The 26,384-nt window shown below is 36.0% G+C and overlaps 1 protein-coding gene across 4 annotated transcripts in view; it reads left to right on the top strand.

Annotated features, from left to right (window-relative positions):
- Positions 1–5,649: 5,649 nt before the first annotated feature.
- Positions 5,650–26,384, top strand: part of LOC110100796 (chaperone protein DnaJ-like) — a 48,249-nt gene continuing 27,514 nt past the window's right edge. For 2 of the 4 annotated variants that reach the window (XM_020828471.2, XM_020828468.2), the window contains exons 1-6: positions 5,652–6,069; positions 12,795–12,863; positions 13,611–13,706; positions 13,855–13,979; positions 16,426–16,621; positions 23,902–24,077. In XM_020828471.2, coding sequence (XP_020684130.1) covers positions 5,731–6,069; positions 12,795–12,863; positions 13,611–13,706; positions 13,855–13,979; positions 16,426–16,621; positions 23,902–24,077 — 1,001 coding nt within the window. In that variant the 5' untranslated portion in view covers positions 5,652–5,730. Of the gene's footprint in view, positions 6,070–12,794; positions 12,864–13,610; positions 13,707–13,854; positions 13,980–16,425; positions 16,622–23,901; positions 24,078–26,384 lie in introns of all 4 variants that reach the window. The other 2 variants (XM_028693530.1, XM_028693529.1) reach the window with 2 other exon arrangements.

Genomic DNA, 26,384 nt, shown 5'->3' with positions numbered 1-26,384 from the left:
TAAATTTTTATATTGATGTAAGGTTATTCTGCTTCCACCCTATCCTTGCCCTTTCAGATAAAAATAGTTAGAATAAAAAAATTGGTGAGCTATGAAGCTAAAAAAATATAATTCTAATAAAAAATTAAATGATAGTATGATGAACAATATGATTGTATTCATAATTGAATTAAACTCATTTAGTAATTTACAAAAATAAATAAAAATATATACAGATTCATAGGAATTAATAATAATAGTAAGTATGGCACAATACAACAGTCATACACATATCATGTCCTTTAATGATTATAATATCACATTTTGCACTTACACATATATGAATCTTGCATTTTCTTTGAAGCATGTAAATAATATCATAATTTTCTAGTTGAGGTTCTGGCCATATATATAACATAATGTTAGATTTTATAACTTTATAATAATATTCAATGGAGACTTGCAGGTAAAACTTGGCATTATTGTCATTAAACTATATTGAGATCTTAATGCCTCCATGAGGGTCCATTTTGCCCAACGGAGTCCCTTTTGGCCCGTCTGCGTAGGTATTATAATATTTCATTGAAAACCCTCAACTAATATGATAATCATTAGACTTTACATTTTTGCACTCATATTTTACTGGGAATTTATGCTTCATTGCTTAATATAAAAGATATATTTATATAATACTTTCATAAGTAGAAGAAGAAAGTAGTACATAGCATGCTTTTCTTTTAAAAAATGTTGTCAATTAAAAAACCATTTGTGTAATCATGTGATAGCTCAATTTAAGTTTGAGCAAAAAAAATTTATATGTAGTTCATATCTAAATATTTGATTGTAAAGCCACTCAATCAAAATTAAAGTAATTTTATTGCTTTTTACCCTTCATTTTTTATTAATTGTAAATGTATATGGGTATAAATACTAAAATTTACTTTTAAATTAAAATTAAATTTCTTACGCTCATGATGAGTCACCTCCTTGATTCCGACACTATGTACCTTTTTTCGCTTGTAAATCACCTACACATTCATAGTTCTCTAATCCCACAATTTTTATAATTCAATTTTTTCAATTAATTGAATATAATCACTTTTACCTAAAATAATAATTTCACCTAAACCTCCCCTCTGTATATACCGGTTGAATTCCTAAATAACAATTAGGTATATTTTCCTTTAAACACTACCAATATTTAAAAATCTATAATAAAAATTAAAATGCTCGCCTCTTCTCTCTCCCCCATGCTATTCTCTTCTCCCTTCTTCTTCTTCTTCTTTTTCCACCGAAACAAGCAGCTCACCCTCACCGAATTCTTCCCTTGCTTCGAAGGCTCTCCTGCACCAACTGAACTCCTTCAGTACAATAAAACCAGTACACTATGCTTTTGCTTTAGAGGATCCCGCAGAACCTGGCTAATGGAATTCGAACGAGAGAGGCTTACATTACAAGGCTATAATACTAATGCTTAAAACCTTCCTAGTCGCTAATTTCATCATCAACGATTGCATGCTTCCTGAAGTGGACGACTTAGTGGAGTTAAAATAGGAATGTGTCTTAGTGTTGTGTTAGTGTTTAATTATACCTTAATTAATAGAAATATTAATACTTACTTAATAGTAAATCTAATTAGTGCTAGTGTTTAATTGCTAATTAAATGTTAACAATAGTTAACAATAAATTATTAATTAATAGTTATTTAATCATTAACACTAAGTTAATAATTAATAGAAATTATTAAGAGTAATTAAAAGGGCAATAGCTTATTAATTAATCATAATTAACTTTTAACAATAATTAAAAGGAATTATAATTTAAACTTTGAGGAAAAGTAAACTTATAGGGAATTTTCATAGAAGTTAATCTTTCGGGCATACTTTGATTAAGAAAAAATTTGTATTTTTGTGTTAAATTTTTGCACGAGTATTACATAATCTATACTCCTCTTTATAATTCTTAAGTAGGTTAACTGTCATGTTGTAATAAGAGGGGAGCTTATAACTAAGACCTATAGTAGCGATGCTATCCATAATTTTCTGTGCATATATTGAATATAAAATGTTAAATGGGACACAATAATCAAAAAACTATCTTGCTAAAGTCATATATATATGCATGATGAATTACTTTCTTAAATGCAAATACACTTTTAATTGAAGGTTGAGAACTTGGTTCAGTTATAGCAGTAAAGAAAGCGTCAACATCAACAAATTTTTTTTTTGCCCTTTAATAAGTTCCTATATATTTGCTTTTGAAGATTGTAATTTAGGTAGAGAAGAAGAATTGTTTCCTTCCTCTACTTTAACATCTACAGGAAATAATAAACTTTCCACTTCCTCTTGTCCTTGTTATTTTCTTTTTGTAATTTCCTTCAATTTGATAGCAAACATCACGTGGGACCTTTTTGCAGGCAGTTATATTCCCCTTAACTCATGCTGAAGGTTATTTTATTCTATTTATTTCTCCTCCCTTGTATGCAATACTATAATGCAAATGTTTGAACAACTTTTTTTCATCAGCTCCTCTAATTCAGTGAAATGATTCCAAATAATGTTCACTTTCTCATGAATATAATTGTAAGCTGTACTATGAGTAGTGGGTGTTTCCATTCTAATATGATTAATTAAATGAAACCATTAAAATTCTTACAATCAAATAAATATGTTACATAAGTTGATCTGAACTCACTCCATTATTTAACATATAAAGATTTGTAAACATAAACAATAAACAAATATTTAGATCTATGCATTTGAACTCATTCCCAATCCTTCAATTATAGTTATGCAAGATTTTGCATTATGACGAAAGCAATATGATTTTGAGATTTGTAGGCATTTATTTGGGACACTCATGCTGGTGATTACATTTTTGTGCAAAAGGGTTTTGGGCTCATTTGGTTGCTTGTAATTAGAACAATTATTTTAAAAAATCATGATTTCATTTTCATTCATTTTATGTAAAGATAAAATCATCACATTTGGGAGATTTTGAAGGCATTTGTAGAGTTCAAAATAGATATTTATTTTTATTAGTAAATAAGTAATCATTTTAGGATAATTATGTTAAATAAGGAGATCAAATATGGTTATATACCGTAAATCTACTATGGATATAATTTTTGTGAAGAGATAATTAATAAAAAAATAGAGAACAAAAGAAGATTTTTCAAATGTTCTTATTAGTGTTAAGAATGAATACAATAACAATTAGTTTTTAGTGCATCATGAATTAAATTAAAATGAAACAAAAAATTTGTTGGCATTTATTTGACCTACAATGGCAGGCATCAAATATGTATATTTAGAGTGGAAGGGGTTGTTGCACCAAGTTCACTTCATATTGTTGTTATTAGGTAGCAATGATCATTGCTTTTCTATTTTTAAAGATTGAATCTGTTAAGTGCTAGCCATATTGGGAAGATATACTAATAATATTTTGCTATATCTATTATTATTGGGAAGCAATCTAGATGAGTTTAAGAAGGCAAAATCAAAGAACAAAATGTTGGCGCCTTTTAAATCAAAGTTATATGCATTCAATATACCAGATAATCATGAAAAATAAAAAAAACTAGAGAGAAAATTAGGTTTCCAAAAAGCTCACATTCCATGATTTTAACTTAGAAGAAGATAGGATAAGGGAGTGATGCCATAAAGGAACACTGTCTGTGCCGGGGTGGAGCTTCGTCACAGTTGTAGGCTCGTAGTCATTTGTCGAATTTGCAAATGAAGAGGAGATGCGAGCGGAGAGGAAGGAACAGGAACTTTGTTCGAATGAAATGAGGTTATATGTTATGGCCTTATGGGATTGGAATAGGAATTTAGTTTTTTTTTTTTTAATTTAAATTTTGATATGGACCGCTTGATTTAAAACCAACGGCTTAGATTTTGATCTACTTAAACCACACATTTTTGGAAAATCGGTGCTGGTTCTCCGGTTTGACTGCCGGCCCGAGAGGTTTCTTACAATCCCGATTTCATGTGTGTCTAACTAGCCGGCCGGTTGGTTCACAGTTCTATCGTTGAAATGGCCAGTTCAATCTGATTTAAAAAAATATGATAAATACTCAATGTATTTAAATTTTAAACGACAACAATAATATAATTTCTAGCTATCTTGTCTAAATTCTTATTTAAGGAAATGCTTTATTTGTACAAGACACCATTTATATTTAAGGAATCTTAATAAAATTTTAGGTTATAGTAGGTTCTCACAAATGTTAAATTAGGTCTTTTTGGTGTTTGTAATACTTAGATAAACAAAAATTCATACAACTAACGTTCAAATTTTTAATATTTTTTTAAAAATAAATTACCAGAAAAGAAAATTTAAAGCAATGGCATAACAATACTATTTAGATAAACAAATTTTTAATATTTGCAGGGTACCTCAAATTCTTCAAATCAGGAAAAAATTAGATCATTTCATTTTTTATTTAAATTTCTGCCATAAGTGGCATATGCATTCAAGCTCCTTGACCAAGAATTCTTTGGAGCCCTCTGCTCTGATACTTATATAATATAGTGTATATAAGATTTTTATGTTGAAGGAAGTGACTTGATTAGTGTCCTCTCATAATAGCGATGAAATGGTTTTTTAGGGGGTGGTGAAATGAGAAGTCAAGTTTTTGGACAATTTTAGATTTGAAACTTCTAGGCTAAAAATAGATAAGGTTTCCTTGTAGAAAAATAATGAGAAGCTCTAGATCAAAGGTTTGAGATGTTAGGGAACTAATGGTTGTATTTTTTGGATTTAGACCAGTGGTTGAGGAGTTATGATATTTTAATTCAGTTGCTCACTACAAGAAATTGACTCTCTCTATATTATAAATTTGACTATGATATACTAAATTTATTGGGGAGTTGAGGGATTGTAAGGTGATAAGAGATGTGTGGGGATATTTAGAAGAATTTTGGAGAGTTTAGATTTGTTTTCTAAGACACTCCGCACCATTGGCAACAAAGTTGCTATTTTTTGTGCTCCTGTCGCTCTTAATTATAATTTTGTATGAAAATATAGTGACAGTGATAGTCTTCCTTCATCTTTTTTGTCATTATTAGAGAAATATGGTGATGGAATTTTGCACACATAATTGTAATTTTTGTAAGTTATTTATATATTAATGCAAATGTACATTTAAAAAAAAAAATCAAATATATTTTCAATATAATATGTTTTATTTACATTGCATTTCACTTAAAGTGCATTATATTTTAGCTTATCAACAACTCCTTAGTAAGATAAATTAGAAAGATTTACATGCATATCACTTTATTTTATGCTATTTACATATCTAACATTCAAAACTTTAATATTACATTCATACCACTCATATCACCATAAAAATTTTAATATTTCATTCTATGCACTCATATTTGTTTATGAGTGATAAACAAAATTTTAAGTATTAGATATGTAAATAGTATGAAATAAAATGATATGTATCTGAATCCCCGAGAAATTATTACATGTGGTCATCGGATATCATCTTGAAACAAATCAGGACGCACCACAACATTTTTATTGTGTACTAATACTATATACTGCTATATATCAGATGACATAATGCATCCTTATTGACCTTCGAAAAATCTGATAATCGTACTTAATAATTTCTCTATTTGGTAAATGCTAATGGTAGCAAAATTGAGGATTATTTCTACCAAGTAGCCACCACTTCTTTGAGGGGAGCTCAAATCGTTACATTTGGAATCGACGTGAGAAAAGCCTCTTAGACGGCTTATGACGGCAGTCTACTTGGGCAGCGGCGGCTTCACCAGCGGAGCTTTCTCAGGCCATTTGTTTATCCCATCAAACTATTTATCGTTGCAATGTCGTTCGCCATTCGTTTCTTCTCCGGCTAGGCCTAATTGGTCCTCAATTTCCTCTAGTTTCCTCTTGGGCGATTTCCACCTCTGTAAAAACCCTAGATCAGTGCTACTCCGCCCTGCTTGGAAATGTCAATGGCGCAAGCGCGGCGTTTTTGTGGCGAAGGCGAAGGATTTCTACGAAGCTCTCAATCTCAGCAGGGATGCTACTATCAAGGAGATCAGGAGCTCCTACCGAAACCTCGCCCGCAAGGTTTTCCTTCAGAAAATTGTCCCGTTAGTTATTTTTTACGCCGGAGAACATCTTATTAATCTCTTTTTAGCCCCATTTATTTAGAATGAATCATTTTACTTGAAGGAAAGGTTTCTCTCTAATCAAATTTATTTTCGCTTGATACGCGCATAAATTTTCCGTTTTGTTTTTCTGGGCAGAGCTTGGTTAACGAAGCTGGTCTTGTTGAAAATTTTTAACTGGATGGTACCAAGACCTAGGGAAGAATGTTGGGAACGGGGTTGGATTATATGCATAAAAGGTTTGAAACAATCGGTAATTGAGGCCTTTTTTGTTCGTGAGGCTAGGCGTAAGCCTCAAAATCAAAAGTTTGTGTAAACATAAAATGATAAATTTTTATATACTAATGAATAAATAATATAAAACATAAGAAGGCACAATATATCCTAATAATAAGACAACATGAAATATAGTTCAACTCAAATTCTATCTTTCCCAAATCACAGTATTCTTTTCATTAACATATAATTCCAAAAATAAATAGCAATGACATATCACATAAGAACTCATAAGTCATTAGCACTGTCATCACTAAGGGGGTCTTCATTTGAATCATCATTATGATGAACTTCTCTTTCCCCTTCCTCCTCTCCTATAGAGTCCAATGTCTCCTAATCAGTTACTTCTTCCTCAATATCAATTATCTTCCTCTTCTCTAAATATTTTAGAACAATATTGATGCAATCAAAAATTTGGGAGAGGGACCCAAATTTTTGATCACAAAAAGAAATACTCTTTCTAGGATGATAGAAAGACATAAAATACTTAAAAGAACACAAATACTATAAAACACAACTTTATATAATAAAACGACTTACAAACTTTTGACTCAAATGACACTTACAATTTGGACGCTTACAAACTTTGACACCAACAAAATGACACCCTAAACTTGCTTACTTTGAGAAGAGGGATACAGGTGAGGTGGCACTTGCGGATAGAAGAAAGAGATTAGGAGACGAGACGAAGGTTGGAAAGAGCCCGCAGGATTTCCATAGGAGGAGGGGAAGAAGATTGGAAAGAGCCCGCAGGATTTCCAAAACAAAAACCTCTCAGGTTTTCTCTCCAAAAATAACTCACATCATCTTTTTTCATAACATCTTATGCCAAAGCATTTCATACTTATAAGCAAAGAAGAAAGCCCAACAGCCAATGCACCCATAATTCCTCCAATAACTTTAGGGATAGGAAAAGCCAAAAGACACTTCAATTCCAAAGCAGCAATATCCATAGGTTTTCAAAATCCACTTAGGAAAACATCCCAAGCAGGAATCATTGGTAACTCACGGCATCAAGCAGACAGGCTGAATTTTCAAAGCAGCACATTACACGGAAAAAGCATTCCTATTCAGAAATCAGCCCCATTATTAAATCTGAAGAAAAAAGCTATAGGAAACAATGATATCTCACGGCTCCATAAAGCAAGCAGCCCGTCCAAAGCAGCAAAGCATCGGGAACAATTCATTCCTGTTGGAAATCAGCCCCATTTAAAATTAGCACAGGAAACAAAGGGCTAATCATGGAACCAAAGAGCCCATGTCACGGTAAGCAAGCATCCCATCAAAGCTTTATATTCTCTGGAGCCAAAAGTTCATGGAAAAAAGGCCAGGCATGGAATAATCAACCGCTGCATTAAAAACATTAACTTTCAATAAATTCAAAACATAGAATTCAGCCCCACTTAATTAATCAAGCCACGGTTTTCCAAGAGACAAAAAAAAAGGGAAGGGGAAGGGACAAGAAAAAGGGGGAAGAAAAAAAAATATTTTAAGAAATAATGAGCTAATTTTTAGTTCAATAAATGAACTAAATTATTGAACTAAAAATCAGCTCATAATGAGCTAATTTTTTTACTAGACATTAATGAGCTAGAGGAGTCAAAAATCAAATATTAGGATTTGATTTGACCCCCCTTGCTACATCAAATATCAAAATGAATAATATGTAATACATTAATTTTAGAGGCGGACGCTCTCTAAACCTGAGGCAAGCACCCTTAGTAACTTGAGGAGTATGCCTCAATCCCCGATCTAATTGCGTAGGCTTTGAGGCTTAAAAGATAACATTTCGATGAGGCGCGCCTCTTATTGCACAATTTTAACCATGTGTTAAACTTTATTGATAAGAACTTAAGAGTCTTTTGATGGTTTTTTGTAAGCACCTACTTTTAGTCTCGTGGCTAGAAATAATTGTGATAAGGCAGTGATGATGGCTAGAAACATGATGCTTTAAGTGAATGTGGCCTTGAAAAGTTGATTGACGCTGATTTATGCTTATTTTATATATATTAGAGTTTTTGAGAGAAAAATAACGGCTAAATTTTTTTTTTCTTTAATGTTTGCCATTGTTTGTTCACGAACATTATTTGATTTTCTATTAAGTTGTCCCTTGACGCAGACTTAAAATTATAACATTGTTTGACTTGGCACAATAATTTTATAATAAAACCTCAAATTGATGCTTATACAGTCTAATCTTCCGTATTGTAATGCGATACTATGCCTCCAACATATTAGTCCAGATGTTATTCTTTAAATGATTTCAATTAATGATTACTTATACACAGCCTGAGACCCTCATTCATACATCCCAAGAAATATCAATAACTCTGTGGTTCTTTTAAGTTGGGTTCCTTAGCAGCCTGTTACTGGGTGCATATCTTCTACAACTTGCTTACTTAGCTCCTTTCTTTTTCATTTATAGGGTTTATTGCTTTTATCTTCTTTGGTAGGTTGGTGAATTTTTGTTAGATAGCAGTTATATTTGAATTGAGAAAACTTGCAAGTATTACATTATGTGTTTGTCTGCTAGCGTATTGTTTCGTAATTTATGGTTTCATTATTTTCCTCCCTGTAACACTATGCATTCCCACTATTTTTGAATTGTTTCTTTTTGGAACATCAAGTTTCAAAATTCAGCTCCATGATATTATTTTCTCTCCATTTACCAACTAGAAGAATCATTTTGATGTGAAACAAAGTCGGAGTTACTTAGGAAATTAAAGATAGCGAATTAACAAAATGTTTCCACAATAAATTATTACTTATAGCAATGACTGATCCTTAGAATTCTTGGTTTTAACTTGCTTAGGCAAAGAAGAGCAAAGCCGATTTCCAAACAATTCAAGAAAACACAAGAGGCTTTGTAAAACTACGACGATACACAAGAAATCCATGATTTAATATGAGAACTTTCACCTTTGGAGCCCATACGCTCAACTAGTCTAGGCTTTAGCGGAAGAAGAGTCTCCACATTAGAACCGAGGTCACTCCGAGGAAGATGGAGCCTAAGATCGGTCGTTCTTGGATAGAGTGGCAGGAGTGGTGGAGGATGACGGTCGTCCATATGATCCAACGTCCATTTGATCTTTGCTTGTCGATCACATCACTAATGTGTAATACCGCGATGTAATCTTCATCGTGTTGTCGAAATCAAAGCCCACATCAAAGAACGGTGATTGGAGGATGTCAACTTGATCTCGCTCGTCATGTACGAATCCAAGTTCCATTCAAATTCGGGGTCCGCCATGCATGGTGGGATCTGTGGGGAAGTGATGCATTTAGATTTTTGCATTATTTTTTGTTATGAACAATATTAGTTATATTTCTTATTTTTTGTTTTTTTTTTATGCTATCCAATGATGGTGGTAAATTCCAATTATCATGGTAGGAAGAGGTTTGGTTTTTGCTTCCTTGGGTTTGCCGGCTTTGGGGGTCCATTTTGTCTTTGGATGTTTGCTGGTTTCATGAGGGCATTGCTGTTTCGGTTTGAGCTTAAGTAGTTGAACATTAGTAGTTGCCAGCTCATTAATATCTAGTGGAGGGAGTAGCTCATTATGAGATGATGTTTAGTTATAAAATTATGTTGGGAGAAGATTTGGTGGTGGAACTGATCTTCCACATCTTCTTGAATTGGAGTTGCTGCCGCTTTTCTTCTCTGGATTTTTCTCTCACGGGCTGCTGCTCTCTTCGGGTGACTGCCTACTTTACTGCTCTGGCACCTCTTTTTGACCGAGAATTGATTTCCCTGAATTGCCTCCTGGTTTCCTGTGCTGAAACCGTGGCTTGTGCTTGTTCCTGGCTGGTTGTGCTTGTTCCTGTGGTTTCGTGACTTTATCATTGGAATTTTGATGTGGCTCTTGGGATTTCAAGCGGGGAAGGTTCTTGGCTTTCATTTATGTATGGGATTTGAGAACTTTGGCTGTTACGTTTCCCCTCTATGGCCTATATATATGAGATATTTTGAGAAGAAATGGTGGTGAATATTTGAGAGCAAAGTGCTTTAACCTGCGGGTTCTTCTTGGAAAAGCTTGAGAGCTTTGTCCACCTTCTTCCCCCCTCTGGAAAGCTTGCGAGCTTCTCCTCTTTCGTCTCGGCTTCTAACCTCTTTCTTCTCTACGCAAGTTCCACTCCACCTGTATCTTTCTTCTAGTTCCGTTGGTGAAGTTGTTGGCTGTTTTTGTTGGCTGTTTTAGTGAAGTTGTTGGCTGTTTTGGTGAAGTTGTTGGCTGTTTGGTGAAGTTGTGGGCTGTATTGGTGGCATTTGCTGGAGAAGTTTGAAAGGACATTGGAATCCCTTAGCTGTGGTGGACCCTTGGTTTGCATATCTAAACCTTATTTTAAAATATATTCCTACAATCGGTGCATGTGAGGAGTCCTCTTGTAGGATGTTCTGAGGATAGCCTTTTTTTTAAAAAAATATTGTTTCTTTGTTAGTTTTCTTTTGTTTTAGTCGTTGGAAGTTGCTTCTTTCCTTTTCTGAAGTTAGTTGTTTTCTCTAACCTATTTTGTTCTCTAAGTAATATCTTAAATTTATAAAAATAAGATTTGATTCTCTTTGTTGTTCTCTCTTTGTATTTGCTTTAATTTGCTTACATCAGGAAGACAAAAGAGGGAGGTGGGAGAGGGGGCTGTGAGTTAGGGAGAGAGTGGTCATGAGTTTGAGCTAGGGGAATTCGGTTATGGTGGGGTCAAATGGTAGAGTGCAGGAATTCTGAATTAATTTCAGAATTTGGGAGGTTTAATGGTGGGATTTAAGGGGGGGGGGCGGTAAAGAGAGGGGAATTTGTGGAGCTATTAAGGTGATTAGGAGAGAGAGAGGAGGCCATTAAGGGGGCCGGCCACATGAGGAGGAGAGAGGGGTGAGTTTTGAATAAGTGGGGACCACCAATTTAATTTCAGATTTTACAAAAATCTGAAATAAAATTTTAGTTTTCTTAAGGAGAGAAAACTTCCATTTAGGAGGGCAATCAATTGAAACAATTTGAATTTCAAATTCGAAATTGAAAATCAATTAAATTGATGGCGTAAATTAAGGAGCTAAATTAGGAAACAATTAACGGCTCATGACAATTTGAAATTTCAAAATTTGAAACTCCATGGAAGGTGAGGCCGGCGGCTAGAGGAAGGGCAAGGGGTGGGTTACGGTGTGGGGTGGCCGGCCGGATGGATGTGGCAGCCAATTGGCCGGCGGCTTGGGCGGCTCAGGGCTAGGCGGCGGCAATTGCAAGGGGAGGAAGAGAGGGAAAATTCAAGGGATTCCAGCGACTACGAATTTACTAACTTCGATTATCTTCCACCCGGATTTCCACACAAATAACTTGGACGAAATCTTGAACTCACAAAGAGATATAGTTTCTTCGTCGAACTCACTAAGAGATCTAGGAGAAGTGCACTCACAAAGAGAACAAAGAGTAATATTTTTCATTCATCAAAACTTCTATTACATGAGAAAAGGGCCATATATATAGGCCACCAAATGATAAAGAAAATAAAAGACTAAAATGCCCCTTGGGCTATAATAGCGACTAAATACCCACAAGGGCAAAAGCTGAAAAACATAAAAATAAAATAAAATAAACTACTACATAAAATGACAAAAATACAACTCATGATCATGGCCGTCGATCTCCGGCATCTCCTGATGGTACATGTGTCGAAATCGCTGATGATGTCCTCATCACATTTCTTGCGGTATTCAATATTTTTCCTTGTTATTTTCTTGATATAGCAAGCCCGTTCCCGAAGAGATTCCAATCTTAAACTTGAAGATTGCTCGAGGGTCCCCTTTTTTGTGCTGCTGATGTTGCTTTTTCATTTGATTAACTAAGGTTATGTTCGGATATAAATTATGCACTTGTCTTCCAAAATAGGTTTTTACTTGGGTTTAATAAATTATAAAGTAGAACATTCCTTGAACTTTTGACCATGGTTCTGGAGGACTAGTAAGGTAACTTTTGCTAGTCCAGGAGAAAGATGAATTGGACTGAAACAGGTTTTACACAGAACAAGATGACATTAGTAATCTCAACATCAACATGTTTCTTATAAACGTTTGTTTTCCAGCATTTTCTTTAATAAAAAAATCCATTTGACCATCTGCATGCTTTTTGATTTGAAATATTTCATTTTACAGTCAATTTCTTTGTAGCCATTCACCGATAATTAGTTTTTTTTTCCCTAACTCTTTCTCACCCCTTGTGGTGATAGAAGTTTATCTACTTGTTACCTGGTCTATATTAATTTATAGCTTATGATCTGCATTGAGGACTTGATATTATGTTTTTGTTCCAAAGTCTCTTCTTGTGAAACTTGAGTGATATTGGCAGATAAAAAATGAGTATTGCAGATATTACTATTTCCCAAGGTTTATAACTCTTGTTAATACAATTTTTTTTTTAATAATAGTATCATCCAGATATGAATAAAAACCCTGGCGCAGAAGAGAGATTTAAAGAGATAAGCGCTGCATATGAGGTACTTATTTTCACTTCTTACTTCTTTAGCTTTATTTCTAATTAATGCAAATTTATTCCACTCTTTTTCTTGAAAGATGCAATCATAATCCCCAAATGGCAAATAAAAACCAAAAAGTGTGTACAGATTCTGTAAGGTTTGCCATTTATGAAATTAGAACAAGATGTAAAAGTGAAATAATTAAGGGCCTGTTCGGTTTGAAGTAAAATGGGTGGAAATTATTTCATATGTAGGAGTTTTGAAAATATTGATGTTTGATTTGATGTAAAATAAATGTTGAGTAAAATTTTGATGCTTCAGGTTTTAATTTTATCTATTTATATTGCATCATTCTAATTATGTTGGAAATCCCAATCCTGAATTGTCTTGCAACAATGTAAAGTACGAAACATATTTGTTCCTTAATCAGATTTTAAAACAAAAATATTTGAGAGCAGGAGGTTGATGCTACTGGCTTTATCGAGGGAGGTATTATTGCTGTGAAAAAATAAAAGCTTCAAGCTAACCACTCTGAAGCGTTAGACTGAGAGGCAAACTTTTACAGATTTGAGCAGAGATTGCTCTTTCAATTAACAGAATTAAGGACAATCTGTGTGCTGCTTTTTTCTGTTGTTTCCTATTTTATTGGATGTTTAATTAGTGCTTTGGTAGATTAACAGCTTCCTCCTTGACACTGAATGCACTGGTTGTCATGGTTCCTTGATTTACATTTTGTTCTGGCCAGATAAAGATAAATTACTTGTGTAGGTGCTATCAGATGAAGAGAAAAGATCTTTTTATGATCACTATGGTGAGGCTGGTCTGCAGGGAGATTATGCAGGAGCAAATGCTGTCCCACAAGAGGTAAAAACATATGTACTTATTTTCTAATATTTCTAAGTATTTTTTATCATCACAATGCTGACCATGTATGTTACAAGCCTTTATGGTAATCAGCTGTAAAATAATTTAACCTATTTCCACCTGCTTCCCTCATCTTTACAAATATTAGATTGACCCTTTTGAAGTCTTCAATGCTTTCTTCGGCCAATCAAATGGACTTTTTGGTGATGAAAAAGACCCTGAGCGAATGAACTTTAGTTCAAGGTTTAAGCAAAGCTTGGGACTTGATATTCGGTAACCCTTACAATCTTTAATACTAATTATTTGTGATATTTTGAAAATGAAGATCTTAGAACTTCTTACAATGATCTTTTTATGTTTTTGTAGTGGAGGGCTATTACTCTTGTCATATTGTGCTAAGTTTTTTGGACTCTTCTTGTCGCTGAACTTTCCCTGATGGCTCTAGGCTTGCTGAAATATTTTCTCGTGTTGTTAATATTTTAAAAAAAGAATTGTTATAAACTGCCTATGTTACCTGCCTAACACTCATTTCTTAGTAGTACATGTATGCAGCATTGGCATTCTAAAGTTTTTATCATTATTGTGGAAAGTGAAGGTTAGAAAAAATTGATTCTTGTTTTGAATCAAGGTTAGAAAAAAATTGATTATTTTCTTAATGATTCAAGGTAATAGATACAATATATATACACTATTCTATTAGAAAGAAAAGGAAACTAACTTCATCAAAAAACGACAAATATATATAACATTACACCTCTAGTTGAACATTACATTTAAACTTAATAACATCTCTAATGAGTTTGCTTAGTCCTTCATTGAATTTGTATGCTCTTTAGGAATCCCCTAGATTTCCTTTTTGAGGCAATCAAGACATCCAATATGTCCAACAATCCCCCTTCAAGTTGGTGAATAGGCGTTTTTCATTCCCAGCTAGGAAACAATTTTTTGAAACACTCCAATGCTTAATCGTTTGGTAAGCACATTTGCAAGCTTCCCACCAGGTACGTAGGCTGTGCAAATCAAGTCACTGGCTAGATTTTGTTTGATGAAGTGTTGATCAGCCTCTATATGCTTTAGTTGATCGCGCTGCACTTGATTATGAGCTGTCCTGATTGCAAACTTACTGTCACAATAAAGTCTCATCAAGCTATCGTATTGAGTATTCAAATCCTCGAGAATGATTTTCAATGCAATAGTTTGCAAATACCCTAAGCCATTGCTTGGAAGTCTACTTCGACATTTAATGTTGCCACCACATTTTGCCTTTAACTTTTTTAATTTATTACTTTTTTTTTGCATTTTGCCTTTTAGCTTCTCCATATTATAAGGTTTCCACTAAGAGAAGTGCAATGTCTGCAAGTTGATCTTCTATCCAATGTTTAAAATTGCGTATTCGGGTATTGAGGCGTTTTTCATTCGTGAGGCGAGGCGTAAGCCTCAAGGCGTTTTGAGGCGTAAACCTCAAAATCAAAAGATTGCGTAACATAAAATGATAAATTTTTTATATAATATATACTAATGAGTGAATAATATAAAACATTAAAAAAAAAAAACATGAGATATGAAGTGAAATCACAATATTCTAATAATAAGACAACATGAAATATAGTTCAACTCAAAATTCTATCTTTCCCAAATCCTAGTATTCTTTTCATTAACATATAATTCTAATTTCCAAAAATAAATAGCAATGACATATCACATAAGAACTCATAAGTCATCCGCACTGTCATCACTAAGGATTTCTTCATTTGAATCATCATTATGATGAACTGCTCTCTCCCCTTCCTCCTCTCCTATAGAGCCCAATGTCGGGCATTTACTTTAAAATTTATGTAAGTTTTAATATATATAGCGTGAGGCGAGGCGGGCTTCAAGGCGGGCCTCAACCAAATTGAGGCGCAAGCCTCATAAAAAAAACTTGAGGCGTAAGCATCAAGGCGTTTTTTACTGAAATTGCGCAAAGGCGGGCCTCAAGGCGAGCCTCATATTGCGCAATTTTAAACCATGCTTCTATCCATAATTGAGTTGATATAGTTGACATTTGTATATGCTTCAAGTGCTAAGCATGCGCTTTTTTTGAACATGTGTGCAAATGAATGCCCTTCTAACAGTCTACTTGCTTGTTTCATGCCAATTCCTCCCTTTTTTGATAGGTGGTTGTTTGTTATACATATGTTGAGAGATGAAGATTCTTTGTATGGAGTGTGCAAATTCAATTTCTAGGAAGCACTTCAACCCTCTGTTAGGAAACACTTGAAGATCTCAAGAATTTCCTATCAATATTTGGAGAACAACAAAAGTTCTCCGCAAGAATCCACACAAAATCAGGAAAACAGTAGATAATTTGTATTATTTGATGACATAGAAATAGAAAATACCAAGATACAATTGATCCTCTACTCGAGAGGAGGATCTCTCTCTCCTAAATTTCTAAACGCCGCTAGAGCCCAAAAACCTAAACCTAAGAGATTTCAAATTTCAGCCAAATTCAAGATGCCCTAACTATAGGAAAACAAACTATTTAATGTATACATTTCAAAAGGAAATCCCTAAATATCCCCTCTTTTATTTTGAGCATGTAATATCGACAATTTGTATGGCGCACTCATAAATAATTGATGGCCCTTGCATGAAATTCAAGCCTTATTGTGTACTGCTTAGTAATGAAGGGCCTTGATGTTTATTTTGTTGATTGAGTTTCCTTATTTTGTTTTAGGTATGACCTTTCTTTGAGCTTGGAGGAGTCGATTTCTGGTGTACAGAGAGAAATAAACATAGCATGTTATGAGACCTGTGACAGTTGTAATGGAAGTGGTGCGAAATCCAACGAATCCATAAAGACTTGTTTAGAATGTGAAGGCAGAGGTCGGATGATGAAAACCCAAAGATCACCATTTGGAGTAGTATCACAGGTGCGTGAATTTTGAGAATGAAATTACTTTACGTATGATTTAAAATTTAAGCATGATTTCTCTGTTATCATCTGGACTGTGTTTCATCTTTCAGCTGCAATTGCCAGATTTATGTTGATTTAATCATAATGCAGATCTAGCCGTTGGCTGACCTAGTTTAGCTGCTTTGGGTGATTGATGATTGAGTGTGAGTCAAGGCTCATTGAGATTGACTGCAAATTTAACAGAGCCGCCTTTTTTTTTTGGCTAAAAGATCTTTGTTTGGTTGGTACTTTTCTCGCGCACTAAGCACAGATGTGCCTGCCTCTGAACCTGGCCCGGGAGGGTATACCTTAAGTTTAACAAGCTAAACTAATAAGAAAGTTGAAACTTGAGTTGGGTTGGGTGATTTTTAAGCCCCTGGTCCGGAAAGTTTTATGCGTCTACCAAATGACTTGATCTCCTAATCTGAACCCACAATCCTTGCCCATGAATCAACATAAGGTTTTTTTGAATTTCAAGTTGAACTTTCAATAATAGATAATGATACACCTATAAGAGAAGTGAAATTGAGAAATTGCTAATTAAGGAACGAAGAAGTAAGTTGCAATTCAGAAACTGAAACAAGTTCCTTGTGCAAAAATTTGAAGAAAGAGTCTACTAAAGACAACTTCTACCCGTTCCTGAAAGATCTTCCATCAACCATCAATGATGTTCCGTTAGTGGTGGTGGTGGTCTACCAATCAAGTGAGCTGGAGCAGTGATAATAGCAAGAAGTGAGCTTAAAAACGAACTTAGAAGGTAATCCCTTCTCATTAAAACATTAACGATGAAGCAAATGTCTTAAATATCAAAGGTATAAATATATAGCAATTGCCATAATCTTTTCAAGCCATAAGTGATTTGTTTTTGTGATGCAATCAAAAATTTGGGAGAGAGACCCAAATTATTAATTCTCGGTAAAAAGGGGACCATGGGATAATAATTTCAAGAGCAAACCAAAGGGTTAAAGCCATTAGGGAACCAAAGCAGCCCAAGTGACAATAGGGAGATGAAAGGTCAAGTTAATGAAGAGAAAGAAGAGGGGGAAGGAGAAAAGACACAAGGGAAGAAACCTAAGAGCCACAAGGAGGAGGTTTATGAGCTTAAAACACTCTACTAAATATTAATGAGCTGACATTTAGTAGAGGAAATTAAAACTCACCAAAAGTAAAGCTCAACTTGTTTTGACCCCCCCTTGCCTACATCATTTTGTCCAAACTATGGATCCATACAAGATAGCAGGTTTAGTGCGGTTAATTTTCTATCTATTGAAAATTTTGTGGTCGAGGATTTGTCTAATTACTAAAGCAGAACTTTCTAGTGCATTGATACGCCTAGGTATCAAAACAGCCAACAAACCAAGAGATAACTAAGAAAATCGTAGATTTTTATTGATAAGAAACGCTAATCGAACAAGCAAGATACAATGATCCTCACTTTAGGGGAGGAACTTCTCTCCCAAACCCTAGACGCTGCTAGGATCCCTCACAAAAACACTTGACAATACAAACTCACAAAATTCTGCATAAAAAAACTCCAAACAAACCCTAAAACAGCCCTAAATAAGCTCTCCAAATTCCCTCTCAAACAATCTTCTTTCCTTACTAATCTCCCTCTATTATTTGATTTCAAACCCTATAATAATTCTTCCTTAATCCTTTTCCTAACATAAGAAATTATTGGTTTGTTGGGCCTCACAATTGGGGCTGAATTTCCCTCTCCTGCTCTAGGTATGCGTGCGGCTCTCGTGTGTGTGGCTCCAGCTCCAACTTCCGCTATCTGAGTCGGGCTGGCCTTGTTGCAGACTGAATTGAATGGACTAGCTCAGTCGATCCATCAATACTCCCCCCTCCCCCCCTCGAAAAAAAAAAGAAAAAAAGTGTCACCTTATCCTCAAGGTGGAATGAAGGGAACCGCTGTTGAATAATCTGGTAGGACTCCCACGTGGTCTCGTGCTCCGGTTGATTCTTCCACTTGATCAACACTTCTTTTCTTCCTGTTACTACCCGGCGCACCCCTTCGACCTCTAATGGTTCTAACAACATCTCCATTTCGTCCATCAAGGTAGGGGGAAGTGAAGAAGATGGAATGTGCTCACCTATCGCCCATCGCAATTGGGACACATGAAACACCGGGTGGATGGTTGATGACGGTGGTATTTGTAGGTGATGTGCCACGTCCCCTATGCACTCCTTTATCTTGTAAGGACCAAAGTATCGGGGTGATAACTTATCATTCCGTCTCCGTGCCAAGGTTTTTTATTTGTAGGTATGAAGCTTCAAGTAAAATTTGTCTCATACTTCAAACTAAATGTCTCTTCTGTGTGCATCAACTTTCTTCTTCATAATTTGTTAAGCTCTCAAGAAATGCCCCTTCAGCTCCCCACGATCCTGTCTCTCTCCTCCAAGTCTTATTCTACCGAAGTAATCGGTGTGCTGCCTTGCCCATAATATATCAAGTGAGGTGGATCTTATTCATATAATAGTTTGAACGGTGTAGTTTGTGCTGCCGAATGATATGAAATGTTATACAAATACTCTGCTCAGGCCAACCATTTTACCCACAACTTGGGTGTATTTGATATAAAGCACCGCAGATAGGTCTCCACATTCAGAATGGTCCCCTGCATTTTAAATAATTCCTAGAACTGGCTTAGGAAGATATTGTCCTTGTCTGCTATAATCGATTCCGGGATCCTATGTAGTCTCACCACTTCCCTTATAAAAATCTTTGCTATTGATACTGCTATATAGGGGTGGCGAAGGAGAATGAAATGAGCATACGTACTCAACCGATCCACTACCACCAGTATAGTCGTGTATCCTTTTGACTTTGACATCCCTTCACTGAAGTCCATAGTCACCTCCTCCCACACCTTTTCTAGTAGAGCTAACGGCTGGAGGAGCTCTCCTTGAGACATAGCTAAATACTTTTTCCTTTGGCATATATCATAGCAAGCCATCATCTTCTCGAAATCCTTTTGCATATCCTCCCAATGCAGCTCCGTGGAGAGTTGATATCTTTTTTGGCCCCCGAATGCCCTTTTGTGGCAGTCTCATGAAACTCCTGAAACAAGCAAGGAATGTAATAAGAGGTATTTGGAAGCACAAACAACCCATAATGAACCAACTTCTGTCCCACCACTGAATATCCTAGATGATTATCCTTATTTCATGCCAAATCCTCCCTATTTTTTCTTAAACTTGCATCTTGTTTGCTCTCTCTCAGTACTTCCCAGTTAACCACCAAGGGCACATACAATGCCATCATCTGTGGTTCCCCCATGCACCTGTCCCATCTATTGATTTGTTTTCCACTCTGGGTCGGTACAAAATCTCAAATTCATAGCCTAATAACTTGGAAAGCCACCTTTGATGCTCCTTAGTTATAATTCTTTGTTCCAACAAATACTTCAAACTCTTTTGGTTAGTTCTGATGATGAAATGCCTTCCTAATAGATACGGTTGTCATTTCTGTATGGTCAACACAATCGCCATCAGCTCTCTCTCATAGATTGACTTGAGCCTGGCCTGGGCTGTCAACACCTGGCTGAAATAGGCCATTGGCCTTTGGTTCTGCATGAGTACTGCTCATAACTCAAAATTCGAGGCATCTATCTCAACTAGAAAAGGATGGCTAAAATCTGGAAGAGTTAAGACTGGCACACTAGTCATAGCATTCTTCAACTCCTCAAAAACTGGGTGGCTAACTCTCCCCACTTGAAGTTGTCCTTCTTAAGCTGTTCTGTCAATGGCCTTGCTATGCAACTATATACTTTCACAAATTTTTTATAGTAGCCAGTGAGTCCAAAGAATCCTCTCAGCTCCTTTAAATTCTTGGGTATGGGCCATATGAGCATGTCCTCAATCTTACTCTGGTCAGTTGCCACTCCCTCTTGAGATACCACATGCTGTAAATACTTCACTCTAGGCTGAGTGAAAGAACACTTCTTCTGATTGATAAACAAGGAGTGCTCCCTTAAGGTGGACAACACAACTCTCAGATGCTCCAATTGCTCCCCCTCAGACCTTCTGTATACCAATATATCATTAAAAAATTCTAGCACAAACCTTTGCAAGTAGGGCTTAAATATCCTATTCATCAGGGATTGAAAAGTTGTCGGTGCGTTGGTGAGGCCAAACAACATTACCAATAACTCATAGTGTCTCTTATGCGTTTGAAAAGTTGTCTTGTGAGTGTCTCCTTGTTGCATTATGATCTAATGGTATCTAGATTTCAAGTCGATCTTGGAGAATATCACATATCCATGTAGCTTATCTAACAGCTTATCGATGACTAGTATGGGAAACTTGTTTGGTATTATTTCCTTATTTAGTACATGGTAGTTAGTAGTTTACTTTGAACCTTTAACTTCCATCATTCTTCTTCACCAACAATACATGACTAGAGAAAAGGCTCACACTGGGTTTGATAATTTCATCTTCAAGCACCTCCTGAATCAGTTTCTTAATCTCGTTTTTTTGGATCTGAGGGTAGCGGTATGGCCATACATTAATGGGGGATACTCCTCCCTTCAAAACAATAGAGTGCTCGTGCTCCTGTGGGGGTGGTAATCCCTATGGAAGTTGGAATACCTCCCTGAATTGTTGAAGGGGCTGAACAATGTTTGGAATGTCCTCTCCATCCTCTATCTCTCCTCCCTCTAGACTCTGTCTGGAATTTCATCTCCATCCTCTATCTCTCCTCCTTCTAGACTCTGGAGCTCCACCAAGAATCCCCCTCCTTCCCCTTGTAGGGCACAAACCATAGTTTTCAAAGAAACCATTACCTTGGATAAGATGGGGTCTCCATTGATTATCACCTTTCTCCCTCTCCCCATCACCTGGATCTCCATGGCCAATGTCTTCCAATTCACCTTGGTCTACCCCATGGTTTGTAGCCATTTCATTACCAAATCAAATATGTACTTCTCAACTCCAATGGATGGAAATTCTCCCTGATGTGAATCTCTTGTAGCTTTACCACCATGACATATCTCTCTTCTCTTCTCCACCTTTTGTGTGCCCATCATCACTCCAAATCCTCCCGTGTCTACTAGTTTCAGCCTAAATTTGTCTACCACTTGGTTCGATAAGAAATTGTGGGTAGCCCCACTGTCTACCAAGATCGCCATTGCCTCTTCTCCTATATGTCCTCTAGTCCTCTAACTTTCATAGTGTGATTCAGGGTGAATCACACTACAGAGTTCAATGAAACTTCAACCACCTTCAAATGTACGGGCTCCTCTTTCTCTTCCTCCTCCATCATTGCTGCTTCCTCGTCCACCTTCTCCTCATCACACACAATGAGAACCTGCAAGGTGCGATTTTTACACCTGTCCCGGTGTAAATTTCTCGTCGCATATGAAGCATAGCCCCCCTTAGCTCTCTTGTCTTGCAGTTCAATATTAGTCAACATCTTGAAATCTTTGCTCTATCGGACTCCCGAATTGCCCTCCTTTGGAGTTCCATTTTAACTCGTATAGTCTGCACCCTAGATGCCAGGGATGTGGTCGTAGTGCTGTAAGAACCTCCTTCATTGACCCCTTTGCTACTCTTATATAGTGATTTCTTATTTTCAATCATCTGAGCCAACTTCATCGCTTATTTTCAATCGTCTGAGCCAACTCCATCGTCTTCTGTCAACCTGTTCACTGCAGAGTATCTCCACCCTATAAATCCACTCATGGGCTTTTTTCCTTTCAAATACAAGCATTTTTATCTTTCTAATATTCTAACCCCCCCCATGCCCCCTTCTGCCCCCCATGCCTCCCATGATGTGAGCATTGGGGTCTCTCCATGGTTCCCTTTCCTCCCTTCTCTGTTCATATTCCCTCATTTCTCCAAATTCAACTCGTTTGATCTCTTATTCCTATTCCCTCCCACCTGCATATTCTCTACTCATCCCCCTTCTCGGTCGGTAGAGGCTCTCCAGGTGGGGTATTTCCTCCTCTCTTAAAATTTTCACCTCTCCGTCTTCCCTCGGCATGTCATCTTTTTGATTTCTCATTGTTTACGGCGAAGCCGCTTTAGTAAGAAGCTCCAACATCCGCTTCATCATCTCCTCCATATTCCCAAACCTTCCATCTATCATTGAAATACGTTCATTCATCAATCTCACATCCGTTCGTAGTTGCCCTACTTCCCCCTCCAACTTTTCATCTGAACGCCTCAACTCTTCTTCCAATCATAAGTACCTGAATCAAGGCTTCAACCGCAAAAAAAGCAAATTTGATGCGAATCTAGCCTTCAATCAGCAAAAGGAGAGGGGAAAAACTCATCATAAATCAATGAGGAAAATTAATATTTCGGTTAGGACAACACTCTGATACCAATTTGATATGCCTATGTATCAAAACAGCTAACAAACCAAGATATAATTCAGCAAACCATTGATTTTTATTGATAAGAAACGCAAATCGAACAAGCAAGATACAATGGTCCTCTTTCGAGAGGAGGACCTTCTCTCCCAAACCCTAGATGCCGCTAGGATATCTCGTAAACACAATAGACAACACAAAACTCACAAAATTTTGCATAAAATAACTCCAAACAAATCCTAAAACAGTCCTAAATAAGCTCGCCAATTCCCTCCCAAAACCCTCTTTCCTTACCAATCTCTCTTCATTATTTGAATTCAAACCTACATTTATTCCTTACTTAATCCTTCTCCTAACATAAGGAATTACTGGTTTGCTGGGCCTCACAAGGGTGGCCGAATTTCCCTCTCCTGCTCCAGGTTTGCATGCGGCTCCCGTGCCTCTCGTGTGTGCGGCTCCCGCTATCTGAGTTTTGCCGGCCCTGTTTTGGGCCGGTTGTATTGAATGGACCGGCTCAGCTGGTCCATCATGCGTCGCCTATGAAATGGTGAAGCTTTTGTATTTTAGTAATGTAATTCTAAATTATACTTGGTCAGGATTTGATATTATGGGAAGGATGAATATGGACTTCAAAACTCAGTGAAGTAAAAAAATACCAACTCTTCTTTTCTTGTCATCAATTAGTAGCAGTCTAGCTTGTCATGACTGTAAATTTCATTTTGAGACCTATGAACTTTTGGGCATGTTATAGTTATGCTTTTTCATGCATTTTTGTTGCCATGGAATTCCCGAACATAAAAAAAAAAACAAAAGAAAACGAAATATCTGAATATCTTATTCCGCTTAATTTTATCTGCATTAAGATCAATGCTCCGTTCAACTCATCAGTGTGGGTGTATTTTTTATCACTATTCTTCTTGCTTTGTTATTTCATTTGTAGGTTTCTAGTTGCCCAAGATGTGGTGGCAGTGGCAAGATCGTGACTGATCATTGCAAAATGTGTCATGGTGAGGGCAAATTACAAATCAAGCGGAGTGTCAAAATAAATATACCTGCCGGTGTTGTTGATGGATCCACCATTCTAATTCAGGGTGAAGGAAGCTCAGATAAAAAAAGGTATGCCTATAGCAAAGATCAGAGTTGTAATAAATCCTATTAGATGTTATGGCCCTCCATTTTAATATATTATATTGGCGGTGTTCATTATAGGTTAACAAGAATTGAAGAGAATTGGTTGAATGTTTCATTTCAAAATTTTGTTGTATTTATATAATCCTAAGGGAGCTTACTACAACAACGTCAAGCTTTTATCCCACTACGTAGGGTCAGCTAAAAAAATCAAATAATAATAATTAAAGAATAATTATGATAGTCAATAGATTGATAAGTAGGCAGAGTATTAATTACAGAATAATTATGATAGTCTATTGATTGATGAGTATGCCCTTGACAGTTGGGATTACACAAATCAGTGACATTGTAGTAAAATATAAAATAAAGTGGGCGATAGACTTGGTGAGTGAGTTTCAACTGGCAAAAATTATGTAGACATTTTACACTACCCTGAAATGAAAGAATGGATGTCATCCATTCTTAGCTAGCCTAATAATTTTTAAAAGGTTTCCCACTTATAATGCTTTTGTGAAAATATTAGCAATTTGCTCTCCCGTGGTTACTAACATAGTACAGTTTTGAAGACTATCAAGTTTCTCCTTTATAAGGATCTATCAACTTCAATAGGCTTTATAAGGTCATGTTGCATAGGATTATGCACAATGTTGATGCTGACTTCTTGTTACAATAAAGTCTCATTGGATATTTAAATTCAATCTTTAAATCCTTATGTTAATTGTCAACCATAGCAATTCACAGATTCTTAGTATCAAGCTTACTATTATATTTTATTCTTTACTTCACCAAATCATGAGTTTTATTGACCTTGATAAGAGCTCTGAGGTGAGCCTGACTAAATATGACAAAAATGTCCTGCGACAAACACGGCATTGCGCATGTGCTGTCTAGAATGTGTCGACTAAAAAGTTGAAATCGTCTAAACAACATTTGTTTGCAAAACGAATTGCGCCGATGCATTCATGATAGTAGAGACAACACTTTTATTGCTTTTTTCTCTATTTCTCTCTCTCTCTCTCTCACACATTTGCTCTCTTATTTTTTTTCTCTAAAAAGAGAAGACAAAAAGTATTAACAAAAGAAAACGTAGAGAAAAAAAAAGCAATTTGTTTTCCTAGGGTTAGGGCAACTTGAATTTGGCTGAAATTTGAGATCTCTTTGATTTCTTTTGGGCTCTAGCGACGTCTAGAGATTGGGAAAGAACGATCCTCCTCTCGAATAGAGGATCAATTGTATCTTGCTATTTTCCGTTTTCCAATAATGCAAATTATTTACCGCTTTCATAATTTTGTGCGGATTTTTGTGAAGAATTCTCGCTGTTTTCCGAAGATTGATAGGAAATACTTGAGATCTACAAGTGTTTCCTATCACATTCAAGCTCGCCTAACTCAGTTTTGGCCTAAAGCTCCTCATTCCTTTAACATCTCACCCGCCTTTTTCCTTCAAGGAGGCCTAGGATCTTCTATACAAGTCATTTGTCATGCTCGACAATTCACTAAGGCTCACTCGCTGACTCACCCGGAGCCCACTAATCACCATCAAGCTCGTCGACACAGAGCCTGCCCGTTGACTTCATTACCTTTTAGCCTATCAAGAGCCAAAACTTATTTAGATTAGCGTATAACGTTGTATGAGTATTTTTATGCAGCTTTTCTTGTTGTCCTTAGAGCTCTATAAATATGTGGTGATGGGGAATAATTGGAGGATCCTGAATTTTCTCAGATAGTGGATATTTTACTAGCTTGATATCTATAGTTCTTCTCTACTCTCCTCGTACTCGCCATTCTTACTTATAGGTTTTAGCTCACCGTGTTTCCCTATTAGTAAAGTCAGGTATCACCCATGGACAAATTTAGATTCAACTACATGAAGACCCATATAAGCATTCATTGGCATGGTGAGATATAAGTGCCATCGATCGCCATGTCTTATGACACAAAATATATATGCCTTTTTTGTGTGGTGGGATGGTTTAGACTCCATGTATAAGCCGCTATGCTGGGGGGCCGTTTAGAGGCTATCAAAATTCTCAGTGAACCTAATTTTCATAGAATTGAAAAATAACAAAAATAAAAGAACTCTTTGAATTATATATTTTGTAAAAATATGAAAACGAACAAATTTAAGGATTGGGAAAAAAATCTATGAAAACTATTTGGCAAGAACCGAACTAGAACTCAGCTTACAAGGAACTTGTGTTGGATTTAAAATTGCATCAACGACCAAGCGGACTTATAATAATCTTGAGGCATTGCTTGCGAGTATAGAATCTTGTCATTACTATTAAGAACT

Source organism: Dendrobium catenatum, unplaced genomic scaffold (assembly GCF_001605985.2).
Source record: "Dendrobium catenatum unplaced genomic scaffold, ASM160598v2 fragScaff_scaffold_314, whole genome shotgun sequence".
NCBI lineage: Eukaryota > Viridiplantae > Streptophyta > Magnoliopsida > Asparagales > Orchidaceae > Dendrobium > Dendrobium catenatum.
This window is presented reverse-complemented; position numbering and strand designations above follow the sequence as displayed.